Below are 24,552 nucleotides of genomic sequence, written 5' to 3' on the forward strand. Positions count from 1 at the left end.
TTGAATAAGTATAAATGAGTATAATGGGGCCATGAAATAATAGACCCTTCATGAATCTAGCTATGTATCTTAATTAATAAGCGTAAGGGACATGCTGACTCTTCAGACTACAATCACCCCATGTTATTTGTACATGTGAATGAGAGAAGAAAGGTCATTCAAATTAATGGATATTCCAAGGAGTCCTCAGAATTGGCTTTGGAATGTGTCTTTGTTCTTATATTTGAATACAGATAACGACTAATACGGGAATTTACTTCAAACTTAATGAATTAATGAAGCTGTGCCTGTGAAAGCTTGTCTCTGAAGGAGCCGAAGAACTCAACTGTTCTTCCATTTTGTACTGGGAATAGACTAATGATCTGTCTTACTGATATAAAGTCCCAGCTCAGTCCGAATCACACGTCTTTAAGCGCTTTCTAGAAATAAAGGATTCAAGTGGTGTCTTTGCCCAGTCAGGATCGCATAAGGAATAGTAGTACAACAGTGCATTAAGTAGACTTCCCTGTGCTATACAGCATGTTCCCATCAGTTGTCTATTTTATACATAGTATCAGTAGTGTCTATGTGTCAATCCCTATCTCCCAATTCCTCCCACCCCACCCCTTTCCCCCTTGGTATCCGTACATTTATTCTCTACGTCTGTGTCTCTGTGTCTGCTTGGCAGTTAAGGTCATCTATACCATTTTTCTGGATTCCACATATATGCGTTAATATACGATATTTGTTTTTGTGACTTACTTCACTCTATATGACACTCTTTAGGTCCATCCATCCACGTCTCTACAAATGACCCAGTTTCGTTCCTTTTTGTGGCTGAGTAATATTCCATTGTTTGTATGTACCACATCTATATCCATTCTTTTTTTTCTTTTCATACCCATTCTTTATCCATTCCTTTGTTGATGGACATTTAGGTTTTCTTTAAGTAGTGAAGAAAAGAGATGCCATTGGTTTATGATGGAAAAAAATATTACATTTTTACCATGTGTGTGATTTGACTTACTAAACCCTTTCTTCAGATTCAGTAAATGGAACTCAGCTGGAGTCCCCTGCTAAGTTAGCCTCACAGTGTCCAGGATGGGGGTAGTGTCCATAAGATGTGATTAAATTACTTTTCATTGCACCTAAAGGTATCATGCTATGGATGTTCCAGGACAGTAGTTCTCAGGATTTAAAGAGTGCAGTTGAGTGTTCATCTGTAGGCACGTGAGAATAGAGAGGAAAGAAACCAGCAATTTCATGATGGTTTAACTGTTAATATGTACCTTATCAAGTCTTAAAATGCTTTACATAGGGAAAATGAAAGGAACAAGCTTAGTGCTGATTAGTTTTTATTATTTTTAAAGTGCACAGTTCTGTGATTTTTAACCCCTATAGATTCCTGTAGTTCCATCAATACAGTCACGATACAGAACAGTTAGTTCCATCACCCCCTAAAAACTCCTTTGTGCCATCCCTCTATAGTCACCCTCTTACCCCCTCCCTCCCTCTCCACTCCTTATCCCTGGCATTCACTGGTCTGTTCTCCATCACTATAGTGTTGACTTTTCAAGAATGTCATACAAATGGACTTATATAGTGTGTAACCTTTTTAGATCAACTTCTTTCAGCAGAATCCTTTGAGACTCATCCAGGTTAGTTGTGCGTATCAATAACGTGTTACATTTTATTGATGAATAGTATTCCACTGTATGGATATGGCACAGTTTTTTTACCTACTAAAGGACATTTGATTATTTCTAATTTTTGGAGATTACGGATGGAGCTGCTGTAAGCATTCGTATAGAGGTTTTTGTGTGAATGTAAGTTTTCTTTTCTCTAGGGCAAATACCTAAGAGTAGGCTTGCTGGGTCATATATTGAGTGTATATTTATTTTTATAAGAAACTCCAAGCCATCTTCAGATTAACAATGTCATTTTGTATTCCCACCAACAGTGTATGTGTTTTTTACTTGCTCTGCATCCTCACCAACACTTTGTATTGTAACATTTTTTATTTTATACATTCTAATAGGTGTGTGGAGTGGTTATAATTTGAAGTTTCCTAATGGCCAGTGATGTTGAATATCTTCATGTGTCCATTTTCCATAGTTGTATTCTCTTGGGTGAAATGCCTCTTCAAGTCTTTTGCCCTGTTTTAAATGAGGTTGTTTGTTTCTTACTATTAATTTTGAGAGTCCTCTATATATTCTAGATGCCAAGTTCTTGGGATATTCTCTCCCAGTCTGTTGCTTGTTTTTTTCTTTTTCTTAATAGAGTCTTTTACAAGGCAAAATACATTATTTTTTTTAACATCTTTATTGGAGTATAATTGCTTTACAATGGTGTTAGTTTCTGCTTTATAACAAAGTGAATCACTTATACGTATACATATGTTCCCACATCTCTTCCCTCTTCTGTCTCCCTCCCTCCCACCCTCCCTATCCCACCCCTCTAGGTGATGACAAAGCACTGAGCTGATCTCCCTGTGCTATGCGGCTGCTTCCCACTAGCTATCTACCTTACGTTTGGTAGGGTATATATGTCCATGCCACTCTCTCAATTTGTCACAGCTTACCCTTCCCCATCGCCATATCCTCAAGTCCATTCTCTGGTAGGTCTGTGTCTTTATTCCCATCTTGCCCCTAGGTTCTTCATGACCATTTTTCTTTTTTTTAGATTCCATATATATGTGTTAACATACGGTATTTGTTTTTCTCTTTCTGACTTACTTCACTTTGTATGACAGACTCTAGGTCCATCCACCTCACTACGAATGACTCAATTTTGTTTCTTTTTATGGCTGAGTAATATTCCATTGTAAATATATGTGCCACATCTTCTTTATCCATTCATCTGTTGATGGACACTTAGGTTGCTTCCATGTCCTGGCTATTGTAAATAGGGCTGCAATGAACATTGTGGTCCATGACTCTTTTTGAATTATGGTTTTCTCAGTGTATATGCCCAGTAGTGAGATTGCTGGGTCGTATGGTAGTTCTATTTTTAGTTTTTTAAGGAACCTCCATACTGTTCTTCATAGTGGCTGTATCAATTTACATTCCCACCAATACTGCAGGAGGGTTCCCTTTTCTCCACACCCTCTCCAGCATTTATTGTTTGTAGATTTTTTAATGATGTCCATGCTGACTGGTGTGAGATGATATCTCATTGTAGTTTTGATTTGCATTTCTCTAATGATTAATGATGTTGAGCATTCTTTCATGTGTTTGTTGGCAATCTGTATATCTTCTTTGGAGAAATGTCTATTTAGATCTTCTGCCCATTTTTGGATTGGGTTGTTTGTTTTTCTTGATATTGAGCTGCATGAGCTGCTTGTAAATTCTGGAGATTAATCCTTTGTCAGTTGCTTCATTTGCAAATAGTTTCTCCCATTCTGAGGGTTGTCTTTTCGTCCTGTTTATGGTTTCCTTTGTTGTGCAAAAGCTTTTCAGTTTCATTAGGTCCCATTTGTTTATTTTTGTTTTTATTTCCACTTCTCTAGGAGGTGGGTCAAAAAGGATCTTGCTGTGATGTACGTCATAGACTATTCTGCCTATGTTTTCCCCTAAGAGTTTGATAGTGTCTAGCCTTACATTTAGCTCTTTAATCCATTTTGAGTTTATTTTTTTGTGTGTGGTGTTAGGGAGTGTTCTAATTTCATACTTCTACATGTACCTGTCCAGTTTTCCCAGCACCACTTATTGAAGAGGCTCTCTTTTCTCCACTGTGTATTCTTGCCTCCTTTATCAAAGGTAAGGTGACCATATGTGTGTGGGTTTATCTCTGAGCTTTCTATCCTGTTCCATTGATCTATATTTCTGTTTTGGTGCCAGTACCATAATACCTTGATTATTGTAGCGTTGTAGTATAGTCTGAAGTCAGGAAGCCTGATTCCTCCAGCTCCATTTTTCTTTCTCAAGATTGCTTTGGCTATTCTGGGTCTTTTGTGTTTTCATACAAATTGTGAATTTTTTTGTTCTAGTTCTGTGAAAAATGCCAGTGGTAGTGTGATAGGAATTGCATTGAATCTGTAGATTGCTTTGGATAGTAGAGTCATTTTCACAATGCTGATTCTTCCAATCCAAGAACATGGTATATCTCTCCATCTCTTTGTATCATTTTTAATTTCTTTCATCAGTGTCTTATACGTTTCTGCATACAGGTCTTTTGTCTCCTTAGGTAGGTTTATTCCTAGATATTTTATTCTTTTTTGTGGCAGTGGTAAATGGGAGTGTTTCCTTAACTTCGCTTTCAGATTTTTCATCATTAGTATATAGGAATGCTAGAGATTTCTGTGCATTACTTTTATATCCTGCTACTTTACCAAATTCATTCACTAGCTCTAGTAGTTTTCTGGTAGCATCTTTAGGATTCTCTATGTATAGTATCATGTCATCTGCAAACAGTGACAGCTTTACTTCTTCATTTTCGATTTGAATTCCGTTTATTTCTTTTTCTTCTCTGATTGCTGTGGCTAACACTCCAAAACTATGGTGAATAATAGTGGTGAGAGTGGGCAGCCTTGTCTTGTTCCTGATCTTTGTGGAAATGGTTTCAGTTTTTCACCATTGAGGACGATGTTGGCTGTGGGTTTGTCATATATGGCCTTTATTATGTTGAGAAGAGTTACCTCTATGCCTACTTTCTGGAGGGTTTTAATCATAAATGGGTGTTGAATTTTGTCAAAAGCTTTCTCTGCATCTATTGAGATGATTATATGGTTTTTCTCCTTCAGTTTGTTAATATGGTGTATCACATTGATTGATTTGCGTATAGTGAAGAATCGTTGCATTCCTGGGATAAACCCCACTTGATCATGGTGTATGATCCTTTTAATGTGCTGTTGGATTCTGTTTGCTAGTATTTTGTTGCGGATTTTTGCATCTGTGTTCCTCAGTGATATTGGCCTATAGTTTCCTTTCTTTGCAACATCTTTGTCTGGTTTTGGTATCAGGGTGATGGTGGCCTCATAGAATGAGATTGGGAGTGGTCCTCCCTCTGCTATATTTTAGAAGAATTTGAGAAAGATAGGTTTTAGCTCTTCTCTAAATGTTTTATAGAATTCGCCTGTGAAGCCTTCTGGTCCTGGGCTTTTGTGTGTTGGAAGATTTTTAATCACAGTTTCAGTTTCAGTGCTTGTGATTCGTTTGTTTATATTTTCTATTTCTTCCTGGTTCAGTCTCAGAAGGTTGTGCTTTTCTAAGACTTTGTCCATATCTTCCAGGTTGTCTATTTTACTGGCATATAGTTGCTTTTAGTAGTCTCTCATGATCCTTTGTATTTCTGCAGTGTCAGTTGTTACTTCTCCTTTTTCATTTCCAATTCTATTGATTTGAGTCTTCTCCCTTTTTTTCTTGAAGAGTCTGGCTAATGGTTTATCAATTTTCTTTATCTTCTCAAACAACCAGCTTTTACTTTTTTTGATCTTTGCTATCGTTTCCTTCATTTCATTTTCATTTATTTCTGATCTGATCTTTATGATTTCTTTCCTTCTGCTAATTTGGGGTATTTTTGTTCTTCTTTCTCTAATTGCTTTAGGTGTAAGGTTAGGTTGTTTATTTGAGATGTTTCTTGTTTCTTAAGATAGGATTGTATTGCTATAAACTTCCCTCTTAGAGTTGCTTTTGCTGCATCCCATAGGTTTTGGGTCGTCATGTTTTCATTGTCTTTTGTTTCTAGGTATTTTTTGATTTCCTCTTTGATTTCTAAAGTGATCTCTTGATTATTAAATAGTGTATTGTTTAGCCTCCATGTGTTTGTATTTCTTACAGATTTTTTCCTATAATTGATATCTAGTCTCATAGCGTTGTGGTCAGAAAAGATACTTGACACAATTTCAATTTTCTTAAATTTACCAAGGCTTGTTTTGTGACCCAAGATATGATCTATCCTGGAGAATGTTCCATCAGCACTTGAGAAGAATGTGTATTCTGTTGTTTTTGGATGGAATGTCCTATAAATATCAATTAAGTCCATCTTGTTTAATGTATCATTTAAAGCTTGTGTTTCCTTATTTATTTTCATCTTGGATGATCTGTCCATTGGTGAAAGTGGGATGTTAAAGTCCCCTACTATGATTGTGTTACTGTCGATTTCCCCTTTTGTGGCTGTTAGTGTTTGCCTTATGTGTTGAGGTGCTCCTATGTTGGGTGCATAAATATTTCCAATTGTTATATCATCTTCTTGGATCAATCCCTTGATCATTATGTAGTGTCCTTCTTTGTCTCTTGTAATAGGCTTTATATTAAAGTCTATTTTGTCTGATATGAGAATTCCTACTCCAGCTTTCTTTTGATTTCCATTTGCATGGAATATCTTTTTCCATCCCCTCACTTTCAGTCTGTATGTGTCCCTAGGTCTGAAGTGGGTCTCTTGTAGACAGCATATATATGGGTCTTGTTTTTGTATCCATTCACCCAGTCTATGTCTTCTGGTTGGAGCACTTAATCCATTTACATTTAAGGTAATTATCGATATTTATGTTCCTATTACCATTTTCTTAATTGTTTCGGGTTTGTTATTGTAGGTCTTTTCCTTCTCTTGTGTTTCCTGCCTAGAGAAGTTCCTTTAGCATTTGTTGTAAAGCTGGTTTGGTGGTGCTGAATTCTCTTAGCTCCTGCTTATTTATAAAGGTTTTAATTTCTCCGTCAAATCTGAATGATATCCTTGCTGAGTAGAGTAATCTTGGTTGTAGGTTTTTCCCTTTCATCACTTTAAATATGTCCTGCCACTCCCTTCTGGCTTGCAGAGTTTCTGCTGCAAGATCAGCTGTTAACCTTATGGGTATTCTGTTCCATGTCATTTGGTGCTTTTCCCTTACTGCTTTTAATATTTTTTCTTTGTATTTAATATTTGATAGTTTGATTAATTTGTGTCTTGGCGTGTTTCCTCTTGGATTTATCCTGTATGGGACTCTCTGTGCTTCATGGACTTGGTTAACTATTTCCTTTCCCATATTCGGGAAGTTTTCAACTCTAATCTCTTCAGATATTTTCTGAGTCCCTTTGTTTTTCTCTTCTTCTTCTGGGACCCCTACAATTCGAATGTTGGTGCATTTAATGTGGTCCCAGAGGTCTCTGAGACTGTCCTCAATTGTTTTCATTCTTTTTTCTTTATTCTGCTCTGCGGTAATTATTTCCACTATTTTATCTTCCAGGTCGCTTATCCGTTTTTCTGCCTCAGTTATTCTGCTATTGATCCCGTCTAGAGAATTTTTAATTTCATTTATTGTGTTGTTCATCACTGTCTGTTTGCTCTTTAGTTCTTCTAAGTCCTTGTTAAATGTTTCTTGTATTTTCTGTGTTCTATTTCCAAGATTTTGGATCATTTTTACTATTGTTATTGTGAATTCTTTTTCAGGTAGACTGCCTATTTCCTCTTCATTTGTTAGGTCTGGTGGGTTTTTGCCTTGCTACTTCATCTGCTGTGTGTTTCTCTGTCTTCTCATTTTGCTTACCTTACTGTGTTTGCGGTCTCCTTTTCTCAGGCTGCAGGTTTGTAATTCCCGTTGGTTTTGGTGTCTGTCCGCAGTGGCTAAAGTTGGTTCAGTGGGTTGTGTAGGCTTTCTGGTGGAGGGGACGAGTGCCTGTGTTCTGGTGGATGAGGCTGGGTCTTGTCTTTCTGGTGGGTAGGTCCATGTCTGGTGGTGTGTTGGGGTGTCTGTGGCCTTATGATGTTTTTAGGCAGCCTCTCTGCTAATGGATGGGGTTGTGTTCCTCTCTTGCTAGTTTGGCCTAGGGTGTCCAGCACTGTAGCTTGCTGTTTGTTGAGTGAAGCTGGGTCTTGGCGTTGAGATGGAGATCTCTGGGAGATTTTCGCCGTTTGATATTATGTGGAGCTGGGAGGTCTGTTGTGGACCAGTGTCCTGAACTTGGCTGTCCCGCCTCAGTGGCACAGCCCTGACGCCTGGCTGGAGCACCAAGAGCCTTTCATCTACACGACTCAGAACAAAAGGGAGAAAAAAAAGAGAGAAAGAAAAAATGAAGATAAAATAAAATAAAATAAAGGAAAGTTATTAAAATAAAAAATAATTACTAAGAAAAATTTCTAAAAAGTAAAAAAAAGAAAAACACAAAAAACAAACAACGGACAGACAGAACCCTAAGACAAATGGTAAAAGCAAAGCTGTACAGACAAAATCATACCCAGAAGCATACACATACACACTCTCAAAAAGAGAAAAAAGGAAAAAATGTATATATGTCTTTGCTCCCAAAGTCCACCTCCTCAATTTGGGATGATTCGTTGTCTATTCAGGTATTCCACAGATGCAGGTACATCACGTCGATTGTGGAGATTTAATCCTCTGCTCCTGAGGCTGCTGGGAGATATTTCCCTTACTCTTCTTTGTTCGCACAGCTCCAGGGGTTCAGCTTTGGATTTCGACCCGCCTCTGCCTATAGGTCACCTGAGGGCGTCTGTTCTTCACTCATACAGGATGGGGTAAAGGAGCCACTGATTCGGGTGCTCTGGCTCACTCAGGCCGTGGGGAGGGAGGGGTACGGATGCGGGGAGAGCCTGCGGGGGCAGAGACCAGTGTGACATTGCACCAGACTGAGGCGCGCTGTGTGTTCTCCCAGGGAAGTTGTCCCTGGATCCCGGGACCCTGGCAGTGGCGGGCTGCACAGGCTCCCAGACAGGGAGGTTGGATAGTGACCTTTGCTTGCACACAGGCTTCGTGGTGGTGGCAGCAGCAGCCTTAGTGTCTCATGCCCGTCAATGGCGTCCGCGCTGATAGCTGCGGCTCGCGCCCGTCTGTGGAGGTACTTTTAAGCCGCACCCTGAATCCCCTCTCCTTGCGCACCAGGAAACAGATAGGCAAGAAAAAGTCTTGCCTTTTCGGCAGCTCCAGACTTTTTCCTGGACTCCCTCGCGGCTAGCCGTGGAGGAAGCTCGAAGATCACTGCACATTTGCAAGGATGTTCATATTATAGGAAATAAAATAATGTCTTTGATCCTAGCGCGAGTCCCCTCTGCTACACTGGTGATAGGTTCCCTTCACGTAAGTATGCCACAGGCAAAGCTGCTGGCTTTTGCTTCATCACCTGCCGTCTGGCATCAGGCATACGTTGCTCTGTGTCTCAATATTATCTTCCAGAGTCCAGCTTGCCTACCTGAGGACCACGGCTCAACTCTCCTGTATGAAAATTAAACTTTAACAGAAGAGTTTACAACCTCCCTAAGAGTTCATTTCTGTTTATGAAATCCCATACCATCATATCTTTTTTTTTTTTTTTCATTATTTTTAGGCTCACATTCTCATGCTTAGAGCCCACATCCTTTACTCTAGTCCTCAGGGAATTGGAGAACAGCTGGTCAACATCCTCTATTTCCTTTAAGATTATAAAGTTGCTGTTCTGTCTTCTCTTGTCTAAGTGAACCAAACTTAGTTGTTGTTGTTTTAACCTTTCCTTGTGGGTCATATTTTCTCAACACTTCTATTATCTTTGGTACTCTTTTTCTCAGACATTTCTGGATTTTCCAGTGACCAAATTGGAGTAAGGGACTCCTTGGTGCCATGTGGGTGGAAAGGGCATTATATTCCTATGGTTAGAACAATATATGGCACATGGTAGGTGTTTGGTGAAAATGTATTTGTTAATTTTGCTTTACCTTTTGTTATATTTTATTATAGTATGTTCTTATCGGGAGTTAACTATAATGGCCTATTCCGTACCAGCTTCTCTTGTTTTTGTTTTTTGTTAATAGTTTTTTCTAATTAATTTGGAACTTCAGGGCATAAATATGTTTTCTTTTAGATTTGATGAAAGAAGTACAAATTTTAATTGTCTACTTCTTTAAAACTTGAGATGATCTTTTTTTAGACCTACTAAAAATAGCTATGTTTTGATTTCAGTGGAGGAAGCAAGTTTACTGTGGATGCTTAAAATACTGGTAATCTAAAACTGTAAAGAATATAATTTGTTTGGGTTGTTATACTGTTAATGAATATGATCTGTTTCCTGGACCTCTTTTGTACAACACACTCTGCTCTGAAGTAAAAATTATTTCTTGGAATTTGTCACTGTATTTTATCAAAATTCTAATCTTTATTCTTCCTCAGAAGACGAATTCTGATGTGCTTATCATTTCATTTCTATTCTCATTTCCAGTCTCTTTTAAAAGAACAATTTATAAATTTAACCAGTAGACTCTTAGTTCAGGAGCAGTTATTTAGAGTCTCTATTCAACATTTTCTTCTTTGAAATAACGTTTACTGCAGGAATCCAGATTCAAAACCTATAGTGAGTTGTCTTTTCCTATAATTATCTGTCTGACAGTGATCTCATTTGGGGAGTTACAATTAGATGAAGAACCTATCACATCCTGCTTCAGGCTTCATAAATCATTGAAGGCGGAAGAATGAGGACTAAAAGCAGGGCTTGTCCAGTTTAGTACTTTATCCCTTTTCTAGTGTCATTTAACCCTGCAACATGCTGTATTAAAAGGCATCTACTACTTATTTGGTGTCAGCAGTCTCATGGAAATGTTTTCTGTTTACTATTTTGCTTCTATTTCTAGTCCTTCAAAGCAATAGAAACAATGTTTCCCTTTTGATTAGTTAGAAACTTTTTTTTTCTTCTCTACACGAGAGTTTGGTGTTTTATTGAATTGGCATTTAAACATATCTATACTTCCTAGTATAGACATAATTGCCACGAATGGCAAAACTGGGTGAAGAATCACCTACTAGATAACATGACCCTGAAGGAGAAACATACTTGACGCTATAAAATACCAAGAAAAGAGAACTTGATTTTGCAGATATGTAAATTTTGTAGGTGTTCAAAATGACACGCTGTTCTTTATAAAATGTATAAAGTATAATACAGTAATGACCAGTGCTCTGTTGTCCAAACCCAGCACCATATTACGTCACACTGGTAGAAGACCAAGTGAAGGATTTATATGTCTTGTAAGATTTTCTACCACGGATTTTCCTCTCCCAACCAGAATTTGATGAACGATCTTTGGTAACAAGTTTTCCGGATGTTCTATCAGAATTCTGGCCAGACTTTCACAGTTTATATTAGTGTGGGGAAGAAAGACTTCTATAATTAACACATGTCCCAGGATAGTGTTTTTTCCTTTTTTGGAGTGATAGATAATGCTGTGTCTTGTATGATGAGGGGTTGTGAGACCCCCAAAGGGCTAAATAAAAGAGTATGATTTGTAAAACATCTTTACCTATACTATATTAAGACAAATAGTGCTTTATGTATCCTGTATAGTATATCTTTGAAGATTCAGCTTTTTCTTTAATTTTTGGTTTTACATACTTCATGATTTCCAAGATCTGATCATATATATTTCTTATCTAGTAGTTAGGGATTTCAAGCTTTATCCATTTGTGCTTTGTTTATTTATATAAAGAAAAGATTTATGGTTATTATCTTTATTCCCATCTCGAACTACTTATAAATGAAGAATGGTAAAGGGGTCTGGGTCTGTGTAGATTAGATCGAGAGAGATGGCCTTAGGTACTGCTTCCCAAGCTCCTTCACAAGCTGGTCCTCATAATAGATGATAATGTATGATATAACAGACAAACCCACTCTTTGCTGGAACTGACTTGCCTGAGGCTCCAGTGCCCCAGACCCCTCTCAAACCTGCACGGCTCCATATCTTGACACACTTGATCCATCCTGTGCCCACCAGTAGGAAGTTCTACAAGAATATTGGGAATGTGCCTCCAGTAAGCGCTGCTTCTTTTTGTTTTTTTTAAGTTTTGAATTTCATTTTATTTATTTCTTTTACAGGAGGTTCTTATTAGTGATCCGTTGTTTTTTTTGTTTTTTGTTTTTTGTTTTTTTTTTCTGTATGCAGGCCTCTCACTGTTGTGGCCTCTCCCGTTGCGGAGCACAGGCTCCGGACGCGCAGGCTCAGCGGCCATGGCTCACAGGCCCAGCCGCTCCGCGGCACGTGGGATCTTCCCAGACCGGGGCACGAACCCATGTCCCCTGCATCGGCCAGCAGACTCTCAACCACTGCACCACCAGGGAAGCCCAGTGATCCGTTTTATACATATTAGTGTATACATGTCAATCCCAATCTCCCAATTCATCCCACCACCACCACCACCCCCAGTCACTTTCCCCCCCTTGTTGTATTTGCCTTGTAGGATCCACCACTGGTGTCACTCACCCTGTGGACTCCAGCTTCCAGCCTCTTATTTGTTTCGTGCTCCCAGACTGTCATTAATAAGAATAATTACCAGATTTTTTTTTCAATCATTATTTGTGCTTTTTTTTTTTTTTGCCTCTGTAAGTTCTTCTCAAATAGCAGATTGGCGCAAACTAACATTTAGTGTTTTGAATTAGAGGAAGAAAATTGTATTTAATTTTCTTACCCAAGAGACCTTCCATTTTCTCTGAGATCTTTTTCTCGTGATGAAGTTCTTTAGGCAAGTTTATTATCAGATACAGATGTGATTCATTTTGTGCCAAGGACAATTACCAGGTTCCAGATTTTTGCTGCTTGAGCAGTTACCTTAATTTTAGAGCAGAGGCTGTAAATAAACTGATTTTAATAAATGCATTTTTCCATCCATTTGGTAGGACTTAATTTGTTAATTAGATACCAGTTTTTAAAAAGCATAATCTGTGCATCTGTATCAAATATTTATGGCAGGAATAGAGCAACACTTTTCCTTGTTTTGTTTTTTTTTTTGCAGCAACCCGTACATTCATAAAAGTGCCATGGCATTTTTTTCTTTTCACCATTGAGCTTCTATCTGGTTTATCAGAGAGAGAATTGTTTGGGGCAGGGAAGGGGGAAGATTAAGAAGATTTCCAGCCAAGAGTGATAATTGCTACAAGTCTGGCCCTATGGTGGAAGTTCCTTAGAGTCGGAGGAATGTGGAGGAGGAAAAAAGGATAGGCATGTGCTCACTTATAAGAGCAGAGAAAATGTCTTTAATCGTTTTTATTTGAGGGATGTCTCCATGGAGATCAGGTGGGTGTTGAGGAGTCGTATTTATTATAGACTAAGGCTTACTCACCGGGTTTGCTTCCTGAACTTTAGAGGAATGAAACTAAGCCCAATGGCCCATGCATGCTGCAAAATCATCCAAGTTTGGGAAAAGCAAGGCTTTGGGAGGACAGGACAAATAGCCTGGAAGAGTTTAAGGATTTCCCATTCTTGCTCTTCTACCTCCCTGGCTCAATATTTTAATGTGGAAAGCAGTTTTTCTTTCTCTGTGAAATAAAACTTGGGCTTGTGCAAATCCAAAGAAAATTCTTTCTCCAGTACCTTTCCATTTTCATCTGCCTTCTTTTTATTTGCTTTGGACTCGCATCTTGATCTGTGTTCTTAGTTTTGGGGATCAGCATATACATGGCCTTTCAGATGTATTGGGTAGTCCTGAGGGTGTCCACGACCGTGAAACTGCCTCTACACAAGTGTGCAAAACTGTGTGACAGTCTCCTCCCCAGACAGGTGTTAGGCTCTTTATTTGAAATTTTGGAAAATGCTTCTTCTCCCAAGGAATCACTGGGTTAGCTTATCCATTCTTGTACTATGTGACAAAAACCAAACATGAAAAAACCAGACGGAGTTTCTTTTACAGTGTGGGTCAGCAGCTGCGAAGGATCAAGAAATGGTGTTTCATCATAATCATGATTAAGATATAAAATTATGAAGGATGTTAGGCTTCTTTTAGCATGTGAAGTAGAATAAGGGTGGTGTTTAGATATGTGCATTACGGATGCCTAAGATGTTATGCAGGCATTGATTTCTTTTATAGTAACATTTGTGAACTGGGGTAGAAGTTCCTTTTTCCTTCCTTATGATTTTAGTAATACCATCTGCTTTTTAGTATAAACTTGCTAAGACTTCTCTTTCTGGGTCAGGTGGGTTTGGAGATGATTTTAAATCTGCCACATCCCTTCCTCCCCATCATCTTCTAAAACAGGCCTTTGCATAATGAGGTGGTATAAAGGAATGAGCACTGGAGTTGGGAAAACCTCCCTGCTGAGCCCAGCTCCTCTGTGTACGAGTTATGTGACCTTGGGAAAGTTGCCCAGCCTCCTACAAGCCTCAGTTTCTTCTTCTTGTGAAATGGGGGTGAGATAACTAATTTTGTAGTGTTGCTGTAAGGATTCAACTACTTTAAATAACATAAAGTTGCAGATACCTAATAGTTCCTTTCCTACCATGTCCTAAAATATAAATTTATTTCTCTCATTGATTTCCTCCTCTTCTCCTTATTTGCTTCCATGATTTCACTTAAAGTAAGCAAAACAAAACCACAGAAATAAATTATTTGGAATTTTTTGTGGCCTCTTTACTTTTGTAGAGGGGTAATTCCAAAATTCCTGTTTTGGAATCTTGACACTGCCTTTTGTACACAAAGTGCTTTCTTCTTCTCTGCCCCCCACCCCATCTTTTTTCTCTGGTCTTCACAGAGAAGAAAGATCTCTGTGTTGAGCACATGAAAGTCTTGTGACTCCTTGTCATCTTGCTTATGATCTCCATCGCCAGTTACTGTCTCTTTGTGGCTGCTGCTAGAGCTGAGCACTTGTGGGGCAGACTGTGGTTCCTCTGCACTGCCAGATTATCTAAAATGACAGTAGGTTTTGGTTTAAAAGGCTAAATTGGGACTTCCCTGGTGACGCAGTGGTTAAGAATCCGCCTGCCAATGCAGGGGACGTGGGTTTGAGCCCTGGTTCGGGAAGATCCCACATGCCGCAGAGCAACTAAGCCCGTGCGCCACAACTCCTGAGCCTACGCTTTAGAACCCGTGAGCCACGACTCCTGAGCCTGCATGCCACAACTACTGAACCCCACGCGCCTAGGGCCCATGCTCCGCAACAAGAGAAGCCACCGCAGTGAGAAGCCCACGTGCCTCAACGAAGAGTAGCCCCCGCTCACCGCAACTAGGGAAAGCCCGTGTGCAGCAGCGAAGACCAAACACAACCAAAAATAAAAAATAAATTTTAAAAGACTAAACTTAATTTTTATGGTGACATGGGGTTCAGCTCAGGCAGCTAGGGGAAGCCGGTGGTGGTCCCACATGCTTCGGTAAGATGAAGTAGATTAGTGTAAGAATAAAACCCTTTATCGATTTAATTAAGCAAATCAGTGTATTAAAATATGCAGACTAACTTCAGAATCTGGTTCTTTGCACTACCGTGGCCTTCTGCTTTCTCTTTGGTCCGTGCAGATCTCCTGTCATGACATTTTCCTCTGCTCCTTTAATTCGGATGTGCTCTCTACCCTTCATTTGCTGTGTCATTTGCTGTGTCACTCAGCAAATGTGTACGTCTGAATGTGGCAAGCGCCCAGCTACAGAAGTACCTCTTCAAGAACAGAGGATGGAAGATGTCTTTGGTGGATGGTTGACTGAGTGAATGCATTCCTTCTAAGTAGTTATAGCTCATCTGTCTTCTGGTAACTCCTTGGGCTTCTAGGAGGCACGTGTCCCATTGTTGTTAAGTAAAACCCTGTATGTGTGTTTGACGAGTTAGCAGCGTGGCAGCTCTACTTGCTCCCCAGCCTCGCTGCCGTCTCAGGGGTTGTTTGGTTTGGCAGATGGCCAGCTCTCTGCTATAAGATGCATTTCCTTGACAGGACAGAGTGTGGAGCCGCATTAGCTGCAAAGTTTACGAAGGTTAGCTAAACATACACAATAAATATTAATAAACAAAAAAAGACCACCCACCTTTGACTTTGAATTCTGTTTCTTCATTCCATGTTTTGGAATCCTTGTAATATTTGATTAATAGCCAGTCTTAGGGTAATTGAGCCTTAAGTATCTTTCGCTTAAGTCAGACTGCTCCCAGAGTCCTCATTGGCTGCTTTGGTGACTCACTGCCACAGTGGATGGAGCTCTGGAATGACTGTTTAGTTCAAGGGGTCTCATTTGCCTTCTCCTTGCTTCCATGTAAAAAGCCATGTGTGTGTCTAAGGGCTTTAGAGGGTAAAAGCTGTGAACAGGAATAGAGGTGCAGTGCCCTGAGCTTGGACTCCCTGGAAAGCCGTGAGACATTGGTCTGTTGGCCTGGGCCGTTGCCTCTCTCTAACATTTACACCCTCAGCATAGAGGGAGAGAGTAACAGTAACCTGCTGCCCCTGGAAACTGCCTGTTTGGCTGGGTGTCTGGAATTTACCAGGCCTACACTGTGGATCTTTTCCGGTTCTGCACCCTGCTCACTTGAAAACGTATTTGAGAACCAGTAATCTTAGACTGCTTAGCCAGATCTCTAGAGAACCAAGGAAGAGAAATAACCTTAATGCTATGTCCTTAAAGTTGTCCTAGGGCGATTTGTGGGTGCTGAGACTTCTGAAGGCCCTTGAAAGCCCCTCTCACTCTCCTCCCTTGCTCTCTGGTCCTTGCACATCCCTCTTTTTAGGCCCACACTGTGAGGGAGCTAACCCTACTCTGTTTGTGGGGTACTTGAGTATAATAATGATCTGGAGAAATCAAATTACCCCTCCTAGGCAGTAGTGAGTTTAAGTTGAAAATTGTCTCTACCTCCACCTAGCAAAGCAATCCGTTTAGGCTTGGGTGAACTGTAACTTTTAATTCATCCCTGCAGCAAACATTTATTGAGTTCCAGACACTAATCTAGGCACTTGGGATTCTTGGCTATGTAAAACAGACGAAGATCGGCCTGTGTGGAACATATATCCTAGTAGGGGAGGCAGACAATAAGCATAATTAACAGTAAACTATATAGTACTTTAAAATGGGAAACATGCTGTAAAAAACAAGGAAAGTAAGGGGAGTTGTGTGATGTTTTAAATAGGGTGGTCTGGGTAGTTATGACACTTAAGCCAAGACTTGAAGGAGATGAGTATTGGCTTGGATGAACTTATTCTAGGTAAGATATGAAGTTATGTTTGTGACTCCTTTCATGTTTCCACATGCCTGGCCTTGACCATCTGGAAATTCCCAGTGGTCTAGGCGTGTTTCTCAAATTAGTCTCAGTGGCGGAGAACCTGGTAGTCAGGTTGTGCTTTGCAGACCATGAACTACTGATATACTTAATTCCATCTTACCAACCAGGCACAGTTTTAGTAGGGGAAAATGTGACTTTTTATACACACGCATTCTAAAGTAAGTTTCATGAGCATATGCACAAAACGACAACCACCCCACACCCTAAAAGCCAAACTTTGATTTACTATTTTCATCTTTTACTAAAAATATGATTTACTATTTTCAGGTTTTTCTGTTAATATTCCCTCACCATTAGAAATGTTTTATCGTCTTTTAGCACTTGCTAGTAGACATTGGGTAGCAGGCACCACAGGTTTAAGAAAAATTGTGGAAAGAAAACTTAAAGCTGTGAAAACCTGCCCTTTGAACTTAGTTTTCCCCTGACGACAGGGGAAACACAACCACTCTGATTTGGTTTTCTCAGTAGAACATCTCAACGCTCTTCAGTGGTGCAGAGCTTAAGAACCACTCTTCTCGAATATTGTCAGGCATGAATTAGAAGTTCTGCAGAGACTCTTACATTTCCTTCTTAGTTTCTCAGGAATCTCAGAGTAGGAATTGCAGCCATTTAACTATATGCATTTTTTGGGGGGCCAGTCAGGTGGGAGCCAGAGTTTCTATCAAAAGGGGTTGCAGGGATTCCCAGATATTCTGTCTTAAGAAAAGAGCTGGATGGCTGGGGAGAAGAAACCAAAGAAATCCAGCCCAAGTTAGATTATTTGGGAGACAGAAATTCCATGATTTGCATTTTAGTATTAGAACAGAAAATTGCAATATCTAATTGTACCCTTTTTCCCTTAGTCCTTGTACATTGCCAGGCACGTGAGAGGTTCCTGATAATCATTGAATTAATGTTTCCACTCATTTCTTGCTCTATCAGAGTGAGATCTGCAGAACCCAGCACATGCTGTTTCTGCCTACCAACCTTAGTTTCATTTTTTCCCCCTTAATTCTATCCCTGCCATCTCTTCCACCTCTGCCCCCTTACTTCAGCAAAAATTAAAAACAGGCTGTACTTCTCACTAAGAACTCGTGGTTCTTTCTGACCCCAGAGTACCACATATTTTCCTTACTAGTGATGAAGTCACAGGATCATAACTTCCAGTGAACCTTCTCCTAAATAGCTTTTCATTCAGGTTAATATCAAGGCTTTATATTCCATATCTCTGTTTTACTTCTGCTACTGACCTGCTGGTTTATCTCATAGATAGGGAGATATTATTCAATGTTTGCAAATGTGTGTTGTTCCTGAAAAAGCTTTATGAGATTTCGATCTTTGTAAACTAAAAACAGTAACCACCTGGTCTCAATACGCTGTCCAGAGGGGCATGTTTATTGTGTGTATAAAAGCATGAAACACTGAGATCTAAATCTGCTTCAGTGGTAAAATGAACTGAGTTATGTGGGTTCAGCATTCTAAGATGCCAGCCTCATATGGCAGCAGGGCCTGGAAAGCCCACCTTTGTGGTTTCAAGGCTGTCAGGGAGGGAGAGGAGGGATGTTAGGAAGGGAGCATCTTTTTTATTTTTATAGAGTATCACACAGATAACAAGTGATAGAACAGAACTCAACCTCAGGAACACAACTCTATGGTTTAGAAGAAAATGCCCTAAAAGTTACAGGTAGTCATCAGGGTGATTTTCAGTTTCGTAAACAAGCCATCAAAGTACCAGCAGATTTGTTTTCCATTTTTATGTGCCCTCTTTAGTTGACTACCGTGCCTTTCCTTTACAGAGTGTTGTCCGCTGCCTGTGGCATCCAAAGCTGAACCAGATCATGGTGGGGACTGGAAACGGATTGGCTAAAGTCTATTATGACCCCAACAAGAGTCAGAGGTATTTCATAAGTATTGCCTGTTTTAGATGGATGACAGCAACTGGGGGAGGGTTTTCTTTTTCCACCCCCACTTTTATTTATTTCCCTCTTTGATGGGGATCCACCCTTTTAGAAAATGCAGCTGGCACAGAGTAAAGCCTCAAACTCCTAGTATTGTGCTTTAAAGAGGATTTGGATATCTCCCTTGATCCATACAGAATTCAAAGTGAAAGTTTCCTGGGGATTTGCAGTTCTTTAGCTGAAATGTTGAGTGCAAGGGGAGAAAAAGGCCTGCCCACTTTGCATACCACCCTGGACAGTGGCATTAGCAGTGATGCATGTAAGGGATTAACAAAGCAGGGAACTAACCACTTATAGGAAATGGAAACGGCTAGTCTGTTTTGTTCCCTTTCTGTTTGGGCTTTTATCAGGTGCCGGTTTGGATGTTTGGCAGGGTTGTTCTCTGCCAGCAGAGGAGGACAGCACAGCTACTTTCCCCTTCAATCCCATGTCTGTCCCCAAATGCCAAATTTAAGCATACCAGTGTGCTTCAAGGATCCGAAAACTTCACTAGAGGCTCAGTCAGTCTCTCAGTTATTTCTCTTTTCCTTGGGCACAAAGGTAAACATGTATCACCAACCCCCAAAAAGATGGTTTTGTTTCTCTTTGTTAAGGTATAGTGAGTGATTAGCTCTTTCTTTAGAGTCAGCCTTGGCTAGCTAGTACTAAAATTCACATGCTGTATTTACTGGGGTCCCCCGTAACCCTGTTTTGAGCTCCCACGTTCTTTCAGGGGAAGGGAAACCCATCCTCTATTATTGAATATGTATTGACTATAATTTGGCTCGGAATAGAAGCAGACAGAATTTTCTGGAGTTGGAACCTTTGCCCTATAAAATAAAGTTATATATTGTGGTCTTTAAGAACAAATAGGATTTTGTTTGTTTTTTAATAAAGAAATTGAAAATGCTAATGTAATTAGGATGAGAGGAGAGAGTCTGTTTTACTTGAGAAAATAATGAACCCATTTGATAGCACCCTTTAGAAGATTCCTATCTTTGGAATCTTTACTTTAAGAAATTTGCTTATTTGTTTTTGTTTCTCCTGAAACACATGCTCATTATTGCTAAGGAGAAGTGAAATGTTCTAGCACACTTTTGGTGAATCCCACACATTCTTGGACTGTAGCCCCTTGGCAACACTGCCAAGCTGACTCAGTTCCAGATCACTTGTACTCTTGTATTTGAATTGTAGACAAATGCCACTTGGGCTGTAGACTACCTAGGTTGCTTTCATCTGAGACATAAACTAAAATTTGAACCCTATGACCTTTAGGGTGAAAAGGTTGATTAATGTTATTAATATCTCTTCAAGATCTTAATTTTAGGTTATTTCTATAGATTTTTTAAACTGGCCTTTTGTTTTCCAGTTACTTTTCTAACCCTTTCACAGAGTAGTAACCACTGACTCAGACTTGCTTTCCCATACATTTAATCTCTTATCACCAAGGGCTCCATCTGTTGCCAGTCCTTAGAAAGTCAAGGACTTGGTGAGGTGGTATGTACAGAGCATGTTCCTGAAAGTATCTAATGCTTTTGACGTAGGCTTCGTTTCTGAGACCAAATAAAGAAAATCGTTTGCTTTTACTCCTCTCAGGGGAGCGAAATTATGTGTGGTTAAAACACAGCGGAAGGCGAAACAAGCGGAGACTCTAACCCAGGACTACATCATCACCCGTAAGTTGTTAGCAGGGTTTCTCCATCATGCGTCTGTCTTCTGTTCTAGTGTGCTGTTGATCTCATGGCTTTAGAGACAGAAAAAGCCCTCCGAGTTCAGGCATATGTTACAAAATACCCCTTTCATGTGTTCAGGACTGGGGGTCATATAATAGCAAACCCCTTTAGCTTCTGTGCCCCGTCACGGAGACAGGGTTACTTCATGTAACTTTCAACCCAAAAGGGAAAAGCCTAAATTCTGTGACCATGTGATAGACTGATCCAGAGACCTTTAGATATAAAATGAACTACCTGGGGTATGATCAGAAATCTTACCAGGACAGAGCAGCTTCTCTCGGGTTTGTCACACAGCCTCGTTAATCTGGCAGGTTTTTGTTTCCCAGAGTCACAGTCTCAGACCTGTCACAGGTTGCGGCTAGGCAGGAGATCTTGGATGCAGTAGCAGTTGTCATTAGCAGATGCCCCTGGGGATTTTATCAGTGGCTCAGTCTAAAGACCAGGGGGCGCTGCACTGCTGGGTTTTCTCCCTGGTGGTTGGTCTCATCTAAGACCATGTCCCTTGGAGCTGATGATCAGTAAAGAGATCCAGTGACATTTTTTGCAAGAGTAGAAGTGTTAAAGTCGGTGTCGTAACCAGTCTAACTCATGTGATTACATGCAGCCTACTTCAATTCCTGCATTCGTTTGAAGTGAAAAGCTATTTTTCCCCCTCCTAAAAATACTGTTGTGTCGTGTTGCCCGACAGAGTGACGGGTGGCTGTGTTTCAGCTCCCCTGACTCAAGGTAGACATATTTTACTAGTGAGTGATATGGCCCCGGCCCAGGCTGGAAGTACGGGTAGAGGATAGGAGGGGCACTGGAAGTGTTTTTTAGGTGTTAACAGACATTTCTGTCATTCATATCATAAATTTCCTTTAAACCCCTATTATTCCTTCAACTCTCCCCCAGTTTTCTCTTTTAAAGGGGTTTTAATTTGCACATAAACATTCAAAGAAATTATTCTGGTACTTTTTTTGGTCAAAAAAAGATATTTGATTCTATCCCCAATAGTCTTCTCCCTCTCCATCAGAATATCACACTGTTTCCCTTTTTAATATGTATTTTCTTTTATATTCTGAAATTTAATTCTGACATTGAGCAACAGCAATTGGACAAATACTACTTTGATTTTTATTCCTTTGTCGACCATATTGAAAAGGATTAAGTCCCCATCAAGTCACCACATCGGGAGATTCAGGCACCTCCTTGCATTCAAGGCAACCTTTATCCCAGTTTCGGTGGGATAAGTGTTCCTCCCTTCTGGTTTCTCAGTGCTGTCAACTCCTCCTGAGAGGCGGTCACATTTCAGAAATGTGTGAAGTGATTCCAGTGTTTATGAGGCATCTGAGGAAACTTCAGGGCTGACAGGCAAGCTGTTGGCATTATTTGCATTTGGGTCCTATAAGAAAAAACAAGAGGCAGTCTCATTAAATGTTTCTTTTCAAAACCACAGGAATTAAGCTTAACTGCTGCCCATGGTTTGGGAGATGGGGAGCCTCACCAATGTTTCTGTGACGGTATTTGACAGCATTTCCTGAGTGCCATTAGTTGCCAGGAGAGGTGAACAGTGAGTCTGGTCTCAAACGGAATTGGCTTATTGGTTGCAATAAGACTGTCTTTTATTATTAGATGAAGGCTGTCATTATGACTTCCATTTCATCGTCATTTACTCATGCGTTAGCTATGTTTTTGGATGGAAGGGTTATTATCATAATGAAATTTTTCAAATGTGACTTCTCATAGCTCATGCCTTGCCTATGTTCCGCGAGCCCCGCCAGCGGAGTACAAGGAAACAGCTGGAGAAGGACAGACTGGATCCGCTGAAGTCTCACAAACCCGAACCTCCTGTAGCAGGCCCAGGTGACTGTGATCTAACTAGTGACTTGCAAAGGGGGTTGCGGGGCAGGGTGGGGTAATAGATACAGAATTTGGAAGATCTTTTGGGCCTAGATGCCTGTCTTCAGAGGTTTTACTTAATAGGGGTTTTCAAACATCTTCTTTTAGCATCAGAAGTTCTTGTGTAAAGATCTGATGCAGAAACCCAGTGCATAAACTGATAAAAATGGAGCTGCTGTGCTGAAGTAGAGAGGAAGCCCGGAGCCCTTTCTGCTTGGTCTCCGACTAGAGCCCTTTAGGTGACCTCGGTTGAACTCTGGGGCTCCTTGGGACCCAGTGTTAAAACCACTGCTCTCAATATTGGCTTAATATGCAACACTGGGTACTTTGACCAGAATTTAGGCTGGATTAGGTTTCACACAAGGCAGAAAGTGAACATCATTTAATTCTGTGTTGATAAAATGGAGCTGCCCATTTCCCTAGAAGATGAATAAAAATCCTTAGAGTTTCTAAGAAAGTAGGTACCAGAAGAAAGCAAGGCAGCATTGGCTATCATATAGCACGTACCTTTACTAGAATCCCGTTTTCTGTTATCATCTGCATGGTTTCCATTTGTCCTATGTTCACATGCTTAAAGCTTATGACTTGTTCATTCATGTGAACCTGAGTTCTGGACCTGTATCTGTTTGGCCTGACCCTTCAGCATTGAAAATATTTCATATACCAATCTCAGTTTTTTTTCCATTTTCTCTGCCACCATCTTAATCAAAGTTCCTAAATAATATTCTTGCCTGGATTATTGAAAAGCTCTTCTAACTAGGCACCTTCTCAAGTCTCTCTCCTCACCACCCTACCTTCGTTCATCTCACACACAGCCTTTATTCCCAATTCCTGTAGCTTTCGTATTGCTACTGCCCTCAAATCTTCATAAGCTTTACACTGTCCAGTTGCATTTCCAGAGATTGAGTTCTCTTCAGTCTGAATCTAACGCACTTTTCTTTTTTTTTTTTTTTTTTTTTTTCTTTGCGGTACGCGGGCCTCTCACTCTTGTGGCCTCTCCCGTTGCGGAGCACAGGCTCCGGACGCGCAGGCTCAGCGGCCATGGCTCACGGGCCCAGCCGCTCCGCGGCATGTGGGATCTTCCCCGACCGGGGCACGAACCCGTGTTCCCTGCATCAGCAGGCGAACTCTCAACCACTCCGTCATCGGGGAAGCCCCTAACGTACTTTCAAGCTTTACACCTCACCTCTCTCCTACTCTGATCTTCTCACATGACTGTTGGTTCATTCCTGCCCCCAAATGCCCATGAACTTGCCTCTTTCTGTACTTTTGTATTTAAACCATTCTGCTCATTGAAAATAACCTTCTCTGTCTTCTGAGTTCTCCCAAATTGGATCTATCTCTTCCTGCCGACCCCCTCCCCCCGCCAGATCAGCCTGAAGAGCTTTCTGCTTCCTCTCCTTCCACTTAGTTACTGGCCATGCAGATTCTTTGGCAGTTATTTCCTGCCTTATAAAATTAATCTTTTAGTGCTACTTGACTTTTCATGTGGTCATGTGGTGTGGTTTTTTGTTTTTGTGTTTCCTTTTTTTTTTTAAATCTTCCTAAAAAGTCATACGTCTTCTGAGTACTGGGAACCAGGCTGGCAGTTGGGGATCCAGTGGGGAACACATTCCTGCCCGTGTGGAGCTTCCTGTCTAGAGCAATTACAGTACAGTAAAATAATGTGAATCAGTCTGTTGATCTTGTTTTCTCTCCTACAAGGTACTTGGAAGATGGCAAGCCCTAAGATACGTTTGTTTAAATCTAAAATAGCACCTAATGATCATTGGTTATTTTTATTAGTTGAATTTCATGTGTTCGTGCCTGAGGAATTTTTTAAGGCATACACATGGCAAACTATTTGTATTTCTTCCTACATTGGTGTCATTGTGTAAAAGTGAGCAACGAAGGCATAATAAAAAATGTCTCTATTTAAAACTGTTATGGGGAAGTTGAGGTTTGGTGATGTCCTACTTTGGTTTTGATTATCATACATGAAAGCTGAAAGGACGGTACTCAAGTACTCCTGAGATTTGTGTGCTTCAAACCGAAGTCTGGTAGAAGCCTCAGAGTGCTCAAAACCTTGGTTCTGTAGGGAATGACAAAATTCAGGTAAACCTGAATCCCTGGCCCTAGTCTGTCATCCATTTAACCGTC

The 24,552-nt window shown here is 40.3% G+C and overlaps 1 protein-coding gene across 4 annotated transcripts in view; it reads left to right on the forward strand.

Annotated features, from left to right (window-relative positions):
* Window positions 1-24,552, forward strand: part of WDR70 (WD repeat domain 70) — a 310,099-nt gene that overhangs the window by 268,276 nt on the left and 17,271 nt on the right. For all 4 annotated transcript variants that reach the window (XM_065873371.1, XM_065873369.1, XM_065873370.1 and 1 more), the window contains 3 exons: window positions 18,662-18,762; window positions 20,399-20,478; window positions 22,261-22,377. In XM_065873371.1, coding sequence (XP_065729443.1) covers window positions 18,662-18,762; window positions 20,399-20,478; window positions 22,261-22,377 — 298 coding nt within the window. The remainder of the gene's footprint in view (window positions 1-18,661; window positions 18,763-20,398; window positions 20,479-22,260; window positions 22,378-24,552) is intronic.

Source organism: Phocoena phocoena, chromosome 3, assembly GCF_963924675.1.
Source record: "Phocoena phocoena chromosome 3, mPhoPho1.1, whole genome shotgun sequence".
Taxonomy (NCBI): domain Eukaryota; kingdom Metazoa; phylum Chordata; class Mammalia; order Artiodactyla; family Phocoenidae; genus Phocoena; species Phocoena phocoena.